The 14,812-nt window shown below is 43.9% G+C and overlaps 2 protein-coding genes across 2 annotated transcripts; both read left to right on the forward strand.

The window, feature by feature from the left end:
* The first annotated feature begins 356 nt into the window (after window positions 1–356).
* Window positions 357–1,623, forward strand: LOC133831415 (putative disease resistance RPP13-like protein 1). The gene has a single exon (XM_062261688.1). The coding sequence runs from the start codon at window positions 538–540 to the stop codon at window positions 1,621–1,623; it is 1,086 nt and encodes a 361-aa protein (XP_062117672.1). The 5' UTR covers window positions 357–537.
* Window positions 1,624–1,658: 35 nt separating this feature from the next.
* Window positions 1,659–4,377, forward strand: LOC133831412 (putative disease resistance protein At3g14460). The gene has a single exon (XM_062261687.1). It carries the CDS (start codon window positions 1,659–1,661, stop codon window positions 4,110–4,112), a length of 2,454 nt encoding a protein of 817 aa, XP_062117671.1. The 3' UTR covers window positions 4,113–4,377.
* Window positions 4,378–14,812: the final 10,435 nt, after the last annotated feature.

Consider the following 14,812-nt stretch of genomic DNA (forward strand, 5'->3'; position numbering starts at 1 on the left):
TGCTAATACATATTCTACAAAGATATTCCTCATTAATTAAAATAATATTTACTTTTATATTACATTTTTTATTTGTTATTAGTTTGTTATATTTTTACTATTTTGCTTAAATTTTATTAGCTTGTTGTACATTTAATTATTTTATTAAACACTCTATGGTTATGAGATTTATTATGAATTATTCTTAATTATAATATTTAATTGTTAAATTATTTGGCTATAGATATAAACTGACAAAACCACACCGTACTACAATGTATTTTTGCGGTGCGATTTATGTAGTTTGAAGTCTATACAGTGTGGGTTGTAATTTGGAAAATTGTTCAAACCGTATATGTAGTGCGGTAAAAAGAAATTAGAGAAAACCCGCACAAACGGCACTACGAACACCCGTTCTCTGATATGTCACAAACTCATAAGGAGCCGTACAATGTATATAATATTATTTGCATCAATATATATACATTTGTCGGTAAAGCATCCAAGGCACATGTTAATCTCGCAGGTTACGAGTAAAGAGGCACATGCACATGTTATATGAAAAATAATATTTTTCATAGGTTTGTTTTTATTTTGTCTTATTACTTTTCAATAGTAAGAAGAAACCATCTTCATTTTCAAATTACGGTTGTTTTTCTCAATATTACTTTTGCTCTCCCAGAATCTTCAACTGCACTTGCAACTGAACTAGTGAGGAGAACAATGGCTGTAGAGTTGGTGGTTGGACCTGTTATCTCTGCTTCCGTCGACTTTCTGCTGAAGAAGATCCTTTCTTCTGAAGTGGCAACCTTCTTAAGAGGAAAGAAGGACTCTGGTTTCGATAGCCTGCTTGACAAGCTGGAGACAACGTTACTCTCTCTTGCTGAGGTACTTGGTGATGCGGAGCAGAAGCAGATGAGAAACCCCAGAGTCGAGAAGTGGCTGAACAAGCTTCAAGATGTTGTGGAAGATGCAGAGGACCTCTTTGACGAAATTGAATACGATGCTCTCAAGCTCAAGGTGGAAGCAGAGTCAGAACCTGACAAAACTAAGGTAAGAAAATTCTTCTCTAGTTTCAACCCAACTGATATGAACAGAAAGACAGATATGGAGAAGCTTCTTGAGAGATTGGAAACTTTTGAAAAACAAAGGTTCATCCTTGAATTGCAAAAGGGTGTGGAAAAAATCCAATCACTGAGACCACCTTCAATATCTTCCATAGATGATTCTGAATTTTATGGTAGAGATGATGAAAAGACTATTTTGAAAAGAATGCTGCTGTCAGATGAAGTTGGAAGTGGAAAGATAGGTGTGATTCCCATAGTGGGCTTGGGTGGGATTGGCAAAACTACTCTTGCTCAAGCTGTTTATAATGATGATGAAGTCAAGACTCATTTTGAGCTCAAGGCATGGGTTTGTGTGTCAGAAGAGTTTGATGTTTGTAAGGCAATGAAGACGCTCCATGAAGCAATAACTAGAGATGCTTGTCCTGTTGAGAACTTGAATGTGCTGCAAGAGAAAATACAAGAAAGGTTGAAGGAAAAGAAGTTTTTGGTAATTTTGGATGACGTTTGGTGTGAGAAATATGATTTTTGGGATACGATGAGGATGATTTTCAAAGCTGGGGCTAAGGTAGCAAAATAATAGTGACAACAAGAAGTCGTAAAGTTGCATCCATCATGGGAACAACTGAATTTCGGCATCTTAATGAGTTGAAGGAAGAAGCTTGCTTGAAGTTGTTTGTAAAGATTGTATCTCGCAATAAAGAATTTGTTGTAGATTCGGACTTGGAAAGAATTGGCAAAGAAATTGTTAAGAAATGCAAAGGCCTGCCATTAGCTGTTAAAGCACTTGCAAGCCTCTTGCGCTTTACAGATGTTAGGCAGTGGGAGAGAATAGCAAAAAGCCATATATTGGATTTGCCAATAGGAGGAGAAAATATTCTTCCAGCTTTGAGATTGAGTTATCATTATCTCCCATCATACTTGAAGCAATGTTTTGTTTATTGTTCCATGTTTCCCAAAGACTATGAATTTACCAAGGATGAGCTGGTCTCGCTGTGGATGGTAGACAATTTATTGGAACATTCAAGTGGAAATAGGACAAGAAAAGAAGTGGGATATGATTATTTCGATGATTTGGTGTCACGATCATTTTTTCAACCTTTTACAAGTGCTTATAAAAGAGATTGTTTCGTGATGCATGACCTTATGGTTGACTTGGCTAATTCTGTTTCTAGAAAGAAGTTTATTCACATAGAGGGAAACAAGTCATGCGAAATTGAATTGTTAAGGAAAACAAGACACATTGCAGTAACCATGAAGGCTAATGATTTCCATGAGATATTCAAGTCAATTTCTAAAGCAATTTGTTTGCGTACATTTTTTACTCTTGGCACATACTTCAACGCTTCGAACGAATTAGTGCAATTTTTGTTGGAAGATTTGTTGAAGTTGAAGTGTTTGAGATTTTTATCTCTGAATGGTTATGAGGAAGTCAATGAATTGCCTAAGTCAATAGGTGAATTAAGGCACCTCCGCTACCTGGATCTCTCTGGCACTTCAATCAAAGAGTTGCCCAAATCTTTCTGTGTGTTGTACAATTTACAGACATTAAAGATACAGGAGTGTCAAGATCTCACTAAATTTCCTAAAAACTTCCTTCATCTCATTAATTTGAGATATCTCGACATGGGTTGTCCTCAACTTTGTGAGTTGCCACCACTTGGGCAATTACCAGCCCTCGAGACTCTTTGTATTGAACACTGTGATGCAATAGAGACAGTGGGTCTTGAGTTTTATGGGACTACTTGTACACCATTTCCATCATTGGAAACCTTGAAATTTGAAGAAATGTCCAACTGGAAAGAATGGTCAATGCCAAAAGCAAATGTTGAAGCCTTCCCAAAGCTAAAATCACTTACCATATGCGTTTGTCAAAGCCTCACAGGAGATTTGCCTGGTCTCTTACCGTCTTTGACAGAGCTTGATATTTTTGAATGTCCAGAGCTTGGTTCTTCGCTCCCAATGATGCCAAATGTCAGTACAGTAATAATCAACCAGTGCGAGAAGCTTGGAGGATTCAAATCATGCACTGGTGCTCAAAATTTTGATCAAAGGTGTGTTCCTGCCAACTTGAGAAACCTATACCTCAGGGATTGTGGCAATATAGAATTTTTACCGCCCTACAAATACGAATTCCTCCAAGATCTTTCAGTTGAGTATTTTTTCAGCTCCTTCGAATTGCTTCACATAGATTTCTTTCCCAACATCAGGAATGTCGAAATTCGTAATTGTGCGAGTGTTGAGTCTTTCTGGCAATTTAATAGCCGCATAAACTCTCTTTCTGCTCTCTCTGTCCAAGAATGCCCTAATTTCACATTATTACCTGATAGCAACCTCCTTTGCCCAATTCTGACTAAACTGGAGCTCTCACAGTGCAGCAAATTAAGGTTTCTCCCAGAGAAACTGCCTAGTCTCTTACCTTCTCTGCAGAAACTAATTATCCGTGGGTGTCCAGACTTAGAATCACTTCCTAGATTTGGGTTGCCTCTCAGTTTGCAGAAGCTCACCATTTACCGCTGCAAAAAGGTGATAGCGTCTCGAAAGAATTGGCATTTGCAAGCACTTCCCAATCTGATAATGTTTGATTTTGGAGGTTATGAAGGTGAAGATATGGTGTCCTTTCTAGAGCAAGGATTTCTGCCGACAAGTCTTACCTCCCTTAAAATTACCGAGGTTGCTTGCCTTAAATCCTTAGACGACAAGGCGTTTCAAGAGCTCACATCCTTGAAAGAACTATACATCTTTGGCTGCCTCAACTTGGAGACACTTCCAGTAAAAGGGTCGCCACCCTCTTTTGAAGGTTCACTGTCACCCTCTTTCGAAAGTTTCTTCATGTCTCATTGCCCTTTGCTGGATGCCAAGTATGAATGGAAGAAAAACAACTCCTACCCCTCCTATTATAAAAAGATTTCTTGCATCCCTCAGCTTCAAGTTACCATCAAAAGCCAGCCTCAAGTGCCTGTCAGTCTGCAGAAGCAATCCTTTAGCTGGTTTGGGCCCAAAGCACTATTCTTTCACATCGCCCTAATTATCTTATCTATATATTTGTATATGCACTTCAATTTGTAACAGCCGCATGATTGAAGAGAAAGAGTAGCCAGCCTTAGTGTATTCCATTTATATATGCACCTCTTTGTGCTACTGAATCAGCATTTTTCACTTTTTATTATATGTATTTTCCATTCATTTAATCATTGATGACAGAAATGCATTAGTAAATGACAATTTCTATGTAATGTTCCCTTTTAAGATTTTTATTATAAGACATTTTTTCTTATTTACCATATACTACTTCAACAATGGTGTAAAATCCTGACAAGCGTGAGAAAGCTAATAAATGGACAGTTTTGCCACAGTTTCATCTATTGAACTTCTGTGATTTCTCAACCATTTTCTTTGTATAACAATTTATATTGATGTGCAGTGTGATTCTCAAGCATTATATGCAAGTTGCAGTAAAGAAACGGTAGGTGATAAGGTATTGAAGATGGTGCCCTGCAAATGCTTGTTAGAGTGTTTCCTTTTATATCTCCATTTTTGTTCCTTTTCGTTTTGTCTTTAATTACTAGAAGATATCAGCAAATAGTTGGAATAATTTCTTAACTATAAGCTTTGATTTACAAACAAAGACTTTTGACAACAAACTAGGACTCTTATTTAGCATGAGGAACAAGAAAATGAAACATTAGTTTTTGATATGTTTACAGGGACAAGACCTGATAATCAGAAAATGAGAGTAGACCAAGGTTGATATATTATACCTGAGATTCTTTTAGTAAAGAAGGTTCTGTACAATGTTTTGCAATGGACTAGACCAAGGTTGAAACAGCATCTTGTTTCTCTTCATTGCTTTCATTTTCAATATTGATCAAAAACATATATTAGTTTTTATTTTATTTAGGGTTTATACCTTTTTGCACCATCTTTTGTCTAATTACCTGTTTGGACTCTGTATTTTGACAAATTATTTTTTGGACATCGTGTTTTGTAAAATAGTTCAAATAAACCCCTAAACCTAATTTTGATCAAAGTTTTTTGAACTAAAATTACAAATAATTCATCAAACAAACAACTCAAAACAAAAATACGACTATTCTACTTAAGAACTGTGTTATTATATTCAATTTTTTGTTCATAAAAATCAGGTTTAAGGGACTATTTGAATCATTTTACAAAGGACAGGGTTCAAAAAGTAATTTGTCAAAACATAGGGTCCAAACAAGTAATGAGACAAAACACAAGGTCCAAAAATGTATAAACTTTTTTATATTTTACTCGCATACTAATTCCCAAAACTATTGCATTCTACTGGAAGGGATGAATTCATGGTGGGACCTCCCAAAGTAATCAACAAAATGACAAAGTTGTAGAGGTTTAGTCAGTTAACAGAAATGTTCTATTTGAAATTAAAGTCAGTTACTTCTAACTAACATGTCAGCTCAAGTTAACTAAACCGTTAATACGGTTGTGCTAGCTTATGTCGAGTGGGATCATCTTATTAAGGAAGAAGCTCTATTCTTTTGAAGTTTGATTTTTTTTCGAGTAAGATTAGAGAAGAAGAAAGTTGAGTGTTGAGTATCTTTCTTTTTGAGTTGTAATTTAGTGTTGTACTGGTACAAGTCACCATTGTTGTACAAGGGTTCTTTAATCCCTTCTGCAATAAATTTGTACTGAGTATTTTTATCAATAAGTATACAAGGCCAATTGGTTGTTTCCTCTCGTGGATGTAGGCACCTTGTTGTGCTGAACCACGTAATTGTTGAGAGCTCTTTTTCTCTGTTTTCTTACTATTTGTGTTAAGTTCTTGTTAAGTTTGGTTTCTTGGTTTGGTGTTTAAGACACCACAAAACTTGTAACGCCCTACTACCTTAGAGTCCTTACCATGTATTTTATAAATGTGTCATTAGCTTGCTAATCGAAAGTTTAGGTTGAAAAGTATGATTAAATTTAAATAAAGACTCATTGACAACATTAATTATAAAAGATTTTGACATTCATTAGAATTCATAAAAGTTATACATTTGGGATCCCAAAATACTGTTTGAAAATATATTACAACTCAAAAATGTGAATATAGTCGACCTAAGCGACAAAATCAGTCATCTATAGTAAATTCCTCAAACAACCCTGGTCGTGGCAGGTTGGCAGCCAGGTAGGCCGAACATGTACACGCTGATCCACGCTCTCCAACTCATGGTTGATCGATCTTTCCTTTGCCCTTACCTGCACCATAGAGTACCCATGAGCCAAAGCGCAACAAGAAAACTCAACGCATATCATATCACAATTCAATCCAATAATATACAACATAAACAGACAACAGATTAAACATATAGTGGTCTATGCTGACCCAGGTGCTTTACCAGGCACTGGGTTCATGGTCTTCACCGAGCAGGTGGATACAGCACTGTTGACGCGGTTCTTCGCCAACAGGTAATTAAGAAAATAAGAGGAAGGGATTAGTTCTTAACTATGAACCGAAATAGATGAATGATCTTTTTAAATGGACTGGTGACACAATTACATTTTTTAGGTGGTTCAAAGGTTAAAATCCTTCTACTCCACCAGCCAATATTATTGCTATATGCTTGGTCTTCTTTTACAGGGTATTTCCTTACACAATAGAATCCAACCTTTTGCAACTCCCAGGGTCTCCATATTTATAGGAGAGGGCACCTGGGAGTTGGTAAGAAGATCATCCCGTGACCTTCTTACCTATCATGTCAATTCTGTGACATTCATGATTAATTCCTAAAACCTGACACATGAAGTGTGGTCTAATCAATAGGTAAGGGGGATAATGGGCCGCACGGCCCAACCCAGTCGTGGATGCCTGAATACGCACGTTCATGCTACGTGTCCGAGAAGTCAGGGATATATCAGACACGTGATGTCTGATATATGCACGTTTACCTTGCGTGGTTGACTTTATAAGAGGTCATTGCTTCCAACTCTAGTTCGTACCACGAGCTAGATACCTCCTCGACCTGCGGCTTCCACAGTCCAGACTCGGTCGTTAAGTAATCTTGGTGAACCTTTTGGATACCCGAGCTAACAAGGTAGGACCTGACGACAGCAGCTCCGGTCATGGGGGATCCACGTGGCTAGGATATGATTAGGCCATGTCCCAGCTCGCTAATAACCCGTTGGAAATTTAGGGTGTACATTTGCCAGTGGGGAGGGAGCCAACTAAGTCGATCCCCCAAACTGCAAATGGCCACGGGGAAGAGATCATCTTCAGCTCGACTGGGGGAGCTCGGGCAACTGTGGCGAATCGCTGGCACTTATCGCACTTCTTGACATACGAGATCGAGTCCTTTGACAAAGTGGGCCAGTAATATCCTTGCCTTAAAACTTTTAGGGCCAAGCTTTGCCCCCCAGTGTGATCCCCGCAAAAACCTTCGTGCACTTCCTGCAGGATGGCCTTTGCTTCGCCTGGCAGAACACATCGCAGGAGAGGAAGGGAGTGCCCACATCAGTATAGCACCCCATCTACCATTGTATATCTTGGAGCCTGGTACAATATCTGTCGCGCATCATTATGCCCCTCAGGTAGCTTCCCCTCGGTGAGATACTCAAGGATGGGGGTCATCCAGGTCGACCTGGCGTCAATCATCTCGACCTCCGTCCTGATTTCTTCTATACTTGGTTTCTCCAAGAATTCTACCGGTACTAACCCCAAAGCCTCCGTTTCCCCGGAGGTGGCGAGCTTGGCGAGAGCGTCTGCGTTAGCGTTCAGCTCCCGAGGTATTTGCTCGATTGAGCCTCGCCCAAACGCAGACAGTTTGACTTTTACCTTTGCCAGGTAAGCAGCCATCTTGGGTCCTCGTGCTTGATATTCGCCTAGAACCTGGTTTATCACGAGCTGGGAGTCACTGAAGCATTGGACGGAGCTCGCCTTCAGCTCCTGGGCTATTCTTAGCCCGGCCAGTAAAGCTTCGTACTCAACCTCGTTGTTGGAGGCCTTGAATCCGAATCTCAGCGCTGAGTGGAATCTATGTCCCTCAGGGGATATCAAAATAATTCCAGCCCCAGAGCCATTCTCATTGGATGAGCCATCCACAAAGATCTTCCACGACGTCAGGGCCGAGGTGACCTAGGGTGAGTCTTCTACAGGATCCTCCCGGAATCCTGTGCACTCTGCCACAAAATCGGCCAGGGCCTGACTTTTTATAGCAGTTCGTGGGGTGTACAAAATCTCAAACTGACTGAGTTCGATAGCCCACTTTAACAAGCGTCCCGATGCTTCAGGTTTTTGCAAAACCTGCCTTAAAGGATGATCGGTCATGACGTGTACTGAGTGGGACTGGAAGTACGGCCTGAGATTTCGGGAGGCCGTGATAAGGCAGAACACCAAATTTTCCATCAATGGGTATCGGGATTCAGCCCTGAGAAGTCTTTTACTGATGTAATAGACCGTTTTCTGAACCCGGTCTTCTTCTCGGACCAATACGGCACTAGCTGCATCCTCTGTGACAACTAGGTAGAGAAAAAAGGGCTCTCCTGCCTTTGGTTTGGATAATACGGGTGGCTCGGCCAGATGTGCCTTCAGGTCGAGGAAATCACTTTCGCACTCTTCTGTCCATTCGAACTTCTTATTTCCTCGGAGCAGGTTGTAGAATGGCAGGCACTTATCGGTGGATTTTGAAATAAACCGATTGAGGGCTGCCACCCTTCCTATCAGGCCTTGGACGTCTTTGCGCGACCTGGGTGAGAGAAGCTCGAGTAATGACCTGATCTTGTCGGTGTTTGCCTTGATTCCTTGGGTATTGACGATGAAACCCAGGAATTTTCCAGATGCGACTCCAAAAGTGCACTTCTGTGGATTAAGCCTCATGCCATACCCCCGTAGTATCTTGAAGCATTCCTCCAGGTCGGAAACATGGTTATCGGCAGTCTTTGACTTGACCAGCATGTCATCAACGTACACTTCCATGTTCTTCCCGATCTGGTTGGCGAACATTCTATTTACTAACCTCTGGTACGTAGCACCGGCATTCTTCAGCCCGAACGGCATGACCTTGTAACAATAGATGTTAGTCGGGGTCATGAAGCTGGTGTGCTCCTGGTCCGCCGGATTCATGGAGATCTAGTTATAGCCTGAGTATGCGTCCATAAAGGACATGAGCTCGTGCCCCGCTGTGGCATCCACCAATTGGTCAATCCTCGGCAAGGGAAAACAATCTTTGGGGCATGCTTTATTCAGGTCGGAGAAGTCGATGCAGGTCCGCCACTTCCCATTGGGCTTCGGGACCAGCACGGGGTTGGCGACCCAAATCGAAAACTTGGCTTCACGGATAAAGCCGCATTTCTTGAGCCGGGCTACTTCCTCCTCTAAGGCCTCAGCCCGGGTTGTTCCCAGGCGCCTCTGCTTTTGGGACTTCGCAGGAACGCTCTTGTCCAAGTGAAGGGTGTGCATGATGACATTTGGACTGATTCCCACCATGTCCTCATGTGACCATGCGAACACATCTAGGTTATCCTGCAGAAACTTGATCAGCTCCGCTTTCCTCTTGCTACAGAGGTTTTTCCCGAGCTTGACCATCCGTGAAGGATTTTGTGGATCGATGATTACTTCCTCGAGCTCTTCAATAGCCTGGAGCTCGGACTTATCCTCGCCTATTCAGGGATCAATATCCTCACTTAAGACGATATTTTCCCCTTCGGCGCTCTGAGGTTTTTCAATCTCAGGATCAGTTAAAGGTTCCTGAGATTCCTCTCTTCCACCTTGGATGGCCATCGCTAGCTGCCCGAGTTTCGATTTTCCCTTCATGGAAATGTTGTAGCATTTCCTGGCAGCGAGCTGATCGCCACAGACCGTTCATATCCCCGAGGAAGAAGGGAATTTCAGCACGAGGTGGCGAACGGAGGTGATGACCTCAAAAGCTATGAGTGTGGGTCGACCCAAAATAGCATTGTATGCAGCGGGGCAGTCGATGACCACAAACTCGAGGAGTTTGGAGACTGTCCGAGGTCCTTCTCCTAGGGTGATCACCAGCTCGATCGTCCCTATAGCCGCTGATCCTTCTCCCGAAAAACCATACAGCATTATGGAGGTCGCCTTCAGCTCGGCGACAGTTAAACCCATCTTCTCCAGTGTGGACCGGAATAGAAGGTTTACCGAGCTCTCATTATCGATCAGCACCCTCCTAACCCTCTGATTAGCAAGCTGCACTCCTACGACCAAAGGGTCGTTATGAGGGAACTGGACATGGCCAGCATCTTCTTCTGTGAAAATGATTGGTTGCCTCTCCAATCGTTGTTGCTTTGGCAGATGCCGCTCAGGGACGAACTCTACTCCATTATGCGCCTTGAGTTCGTTTACATACCTCTTTTGGGCACCCCTGCTCGTGCCAGCCAAATGCAGACCTCCCGAGATCGTGGATATCTCTCCTCCTATCGCTGGAGGAGGGACGTCCTGATCTACCCGAGACCCGGGCTGACTGACCGGGACTTCTGGAGCAGGTCGACTTGTCGGAGCCCTGTTCCGCGCGTACTGAGCCAATGGGCTGGCTCTGATGAGAGTTTCGATCTCATCTTTCAAATGCCTACAATCATCAATATTGTGGAAAACGTCGTTGTGGAAACGGCAAAACTTGGAGGTGTCTCTCTTCCCCTTCTGGTGTTTTAACGGCTCCGGCTTCTTCCAGGGGAGGCGAGCAGAGTTCGCTAGGAAGATGTTCTCCCTAGAGTGGGTGAGCTTTGTATAGGTCGTGTAGACCGACTTAAATTTGTCTATGGACTTATTCCTCTTTGGGCCGTGCTGGTTGCCCTTGCCGTTCCCCTTTCTTTTGCCTCCACCGAACTGATTATTCTGTGTAACGTTCTGGGTCGCTGTCTCGACCTCCGTTCCCACTCCAGTGGGCTGCTCAGGGACCTGGCTGGTTCCTGCAGCTGAGGCTTGGGCCTCCTTAAAGTTGATCCATTCTTGGGCCCTATTTAGGAACTCGTTCACTGAGCTAACTCCCTTCCTTTGTATTTCGTTCTAGAGTCCCCCTCCGACGAGGATTCCAGTTCTCAAAGCTATGAGCTTGGAGCTGTCATCTGCGTCTCTGGCCCGAGCAGCGACGTTCGCGAACCTGCTCAGGTAAGCCTTCAAAGGCTCGTCGGGTTGTTGCCTCACGTTAGCCAGAGAGTCAGCCTTGACACGGGCAGCCTGGGAGGCTCGGAATGCCCTTTTGAAGTCAACAGAGAAAGTTTTCCAGGAGCTGATTGATTGTTTCTTGCTTTGTTTGAACCATTGTCTGGCTGGTCCGATCAATGTGGAGGGAAATATCAAACATCTCAGCTCAGGACCAATGTTGTGGGCCATCATCAGGGTATTGAACATCCCCAAATGATCCGACGGATCTCCGTCTCCGTTGAATTTGGACAAGTGCGGCATACGGAAACCAGGTGGGTATGCCGTTGCCGCTATGCTGGGGGCGAAGAGCTCAAGCTCGTCCCCTGAATCATATTTGTCTTTCTCTTTCTCCGACAGGAGCTTCCTCATTAGCTCCTCCATCTGATCCAGGCGCTCAAGGGTTTTGTCCTGATTTCCTTGGTTATTCCGGGGCTGTTCGACAGCTCCAGATCCATTGTATATGTTTGGTGGGTTATTGCCCCTCCTATCTTGAGATAGGTTATTTGGGGCATTCCCGCCGTTACGTACCTCGGATAGGTCTCCCTCTGAGCGAGCATGGCTACCACATCCTACTGGTTCCCCCCTATGAGAGTTAATACGATCTCGCAGGTCGCCCCCCTGGGTGGCCTGAGGACTTTACGCCGAGCTTAAGCGTTGACGCAGGTCTCCACCAGAAAGGTCGCTCCGGCGACTGCCGGTCCAGTAGCTCCTGTTAGAGAAGCTCGGAGTCCGCCTTTGGGGGAGAGGATCTGGGCTTCCTCTTGGCGTCCTGCTACGTCGGGAAGGTCCTGTGGACGGCGGGTTTCTCCTGCTGCTTCCATAAGCTGGAACATCGCGGATGGGCCGAGCAGGAGACGGATATCTTATTGGTGATGGAGGATGCCTGACCGGAGATGCAATCTTGGTTCCGTCAGGGCAGATCAAGTTAGGTGGGGGCCTCTCTGCCCTGCCAACCTGCGGGCCCTGCGCCTGGCGATCTGGACGAGGCGCAGGACGGCAGGTGGGGATGGGCTGATGCTGTGAGCCCTCCCCAAGTCTCCTTGTGGAATTCCCTCGAGCCCTCCTGGGTGCGCTCGAGGCTGGCTGGGAACTGGGAGTCGAATTTCGGACCGAGCGGCTATACTCTTGTTTGGCTCTAGGCATTTCTTCGAAGTTTGCCTCTCGACGGTGCGACGAGGGAATATAGTTGGATGTCGGCGGCCTGTCCGAGCGGCTAGGCCTGGACCGATTACCCCGGCGGGACTTATGGGTCTCGCCTTGCCTCTTTCCGACGTTACCATCGGTTGTAAGAGGGGGTAGTCGGGCCAACACCTCCTTAATTTGCTGGCTAGCTTTCGCTAGTTGGCTCCTTAGCTGAGCGTTCTCCATCTCTACCGCAGTGTAAAAATCTTGGTTTGGATTAGGTGGCCGGGGTGCCGAACTTCCAGTGTCATCTTGGCCCACCGGCTGCTTTCCCGGCCGTTGCTGGACCTCAGGAACTTGCTCACCGGAGATGGCAGCATGATGAGCCTCCTGCCCATCATGTTGCTCCACCTCGTTACCGTGTCTTGATCGAGTGGTCACCATAGTTGGATGTTTGCGATAACACCAATCTAACTAGCTCTCAATGAAAGCACCAAACTGTTGACGCGGTTCTTCGCCAACAGGTAATTAAGAAAATAAGAGGAAGGGATTAGTGCTTAACTATGAACCGAAATAGATGAATGATCTTTTTAAATGGACTGGTGACACAATTACGTTTTTTAGGTGGTTCAAAGGTTAAAATCCTTCTACTCCACCAGCCAATATTATTGCTATATGCTTGGTCTTCTTTTACAGGGTATTTCCTTACACAATAGAATTCAACCTTTTGCAACTCCCAGGGTGTCAATATTTATAGGAGATGGCACCTGGGAGTTGGTAAGAAGATCATCCCGTGACCTTCTTACCTATCATGTCAATTCTGTGACATTCATGATTAATTCCTAAAACCTGACACATGAAGTGTGGTCTAATCAATAGGTAAGGGGGATAATGGGCCGCACGGCCCAACCCAGTCGTGGATGCCTGAATACGCACGTTCATGCTACGTGTTCGAGAAGTCAGGGATATATCAGACACGTGATGTCTGATATATGCACGTTTACCTTGCATGGTTGACTTTATAAGAGGTCATTGCTTCCAACTCTAGTTCGTACCACGAGCTGGATACCTCCTCGACCTGTGGCTTCCACAGTCCTGACTCGGTCCTTAAGTAATCTTGGTGAACCTTTTGGATACCCGAGCTAACGAGGTAGGACCTGACGACAGCAGCTCCGGTCATGGGGGATCCACGTGGCTAGGATATGATTAGGCCATGTCCCAGCTCTCTAATAGCCCGTTGGAAATTTAGGGCGTACAAGCACCATTAGAGGGTCTCGCCCTAGCAGCCTGCATTCAGCATGCCTTCTCCATTCCCGGACTTTTCCATTCTCGGCCTTCGCCGTTTATTCATAATCATGCACAACATAGCATAGCATTTACAAGTATTCACACATATATTAAACACAAATATTAGGGTCACGCCTTGAAACAAAAATAATAGGGCCATGCCCTGCTCTAGAGCACAAACAATTTTCTTACATGTGTCCCGAGTTAATTGATTACTGCGATCTCGAGCGCGATCCCCTAAACCCGAGCCTTGACGAAAAACCTAGTCACAATGCATCAATAATAAAAATCCACAATCCTTAAACCAAATAAGAACTTCGAAATATTATTCTAGTGTCCGAGACCTTGAATCCTACTAAACCGGGTAGTATGATTCTTCTCGAGCCTGAAGATTTGGGTTCCCGAGCCTAAAACCCCACATTGGCCATAATTCCCTATTTGAACCGCAGTGCGCCTCAGCTTGCGCCTGGTTAAAAATCTGAGGCCCCCAAGCCTCTGAGTTCATGCGGGCCGCAGCTCGTGCCCCAAAACCTAAATCCATGCATTTCCACTACATTTTCCCTAGCCCAACTCGCCAAATCACATCTAATCCAACCCATATACTCAAAATCAAACCCAGAATCCATGTTTAGGCAACTTAGTTAGTATAATCACTTCAAACATCAGCTCATAATCTCATTAAAATCTCAAAATCAGAGCAAAGCTTACACCTAAGAAAAGCTTAAGAAATTACAGTGGAACTATTAGAATTCAATACCAAAATCCTTACCTCAGTGATAATTCCGACCTTAGGCTAGATTTCCAATACCTCCAACTGCAAATCCCCAACTTCCAGGCCCCCAAATTCTGAGCTTTTCCTTCAATTTTTTCCCCAAAATCCTCTAAGCCACCAAGAGAGGGAGAGGGAGTCGAGAAAGAGAAAGAGAAAGAGAGATAGGCTAAGAAGAGTTCTGTTTTTTTTTTCTCCTTAGTTCCAGAATATTGGTTGGTTCTATCCTAGGCTGCCTAAGTCCAAAAAAAATTCCTCTAAAGTCTATCCTTAACCCTTTAATGCCACCAAGGGCAATCCCGTCATTTGTACCATTCCCGCTAATTCCTCGAGTGTTCCTATAATTCCCCATTTAACCCCTGACATATTCAAATAACCGCTAAATGAATACCGTTACTCGGTAACCCCAAACACGTGCTACATTCTCAAAGTACCCCTAGGCTCACCCCGAGCCGAGTATTCGACCTC

This window comes from Humulus lupulus, chromosome 4, assembly GCF_963169125.1.
Source record: "Humulus lupulus chromosome 4, drHumLupu1.1, whole genome shotgun sequence".
In the NCBI taxonomy this organism is placed as follows: domain Eukaryota; kingdom Viridiplantae; phylum Streptophyta; class Magnoliopsida; order Rosales; family Cannabaceae; genus Humulus; species Humulus lupulus.

What these genes read in the sequence shown, in the direction of transcription:
- LOC133831412 (XM_062261687.1), top strand. Translation starts at nt 1,659, where the DNA reads ATGGGAACAACTGAATTTCGGCATCTTAATGAGTTGAAGGAAGAAGCT.
- LOC133831415 (XM_062261688.1), top strand. Translation starts at nt 538, where the DNA reads ATGAAAAATAATATTTTTCATAGGTTTGTTTTTATTTTGTCTTATTAC.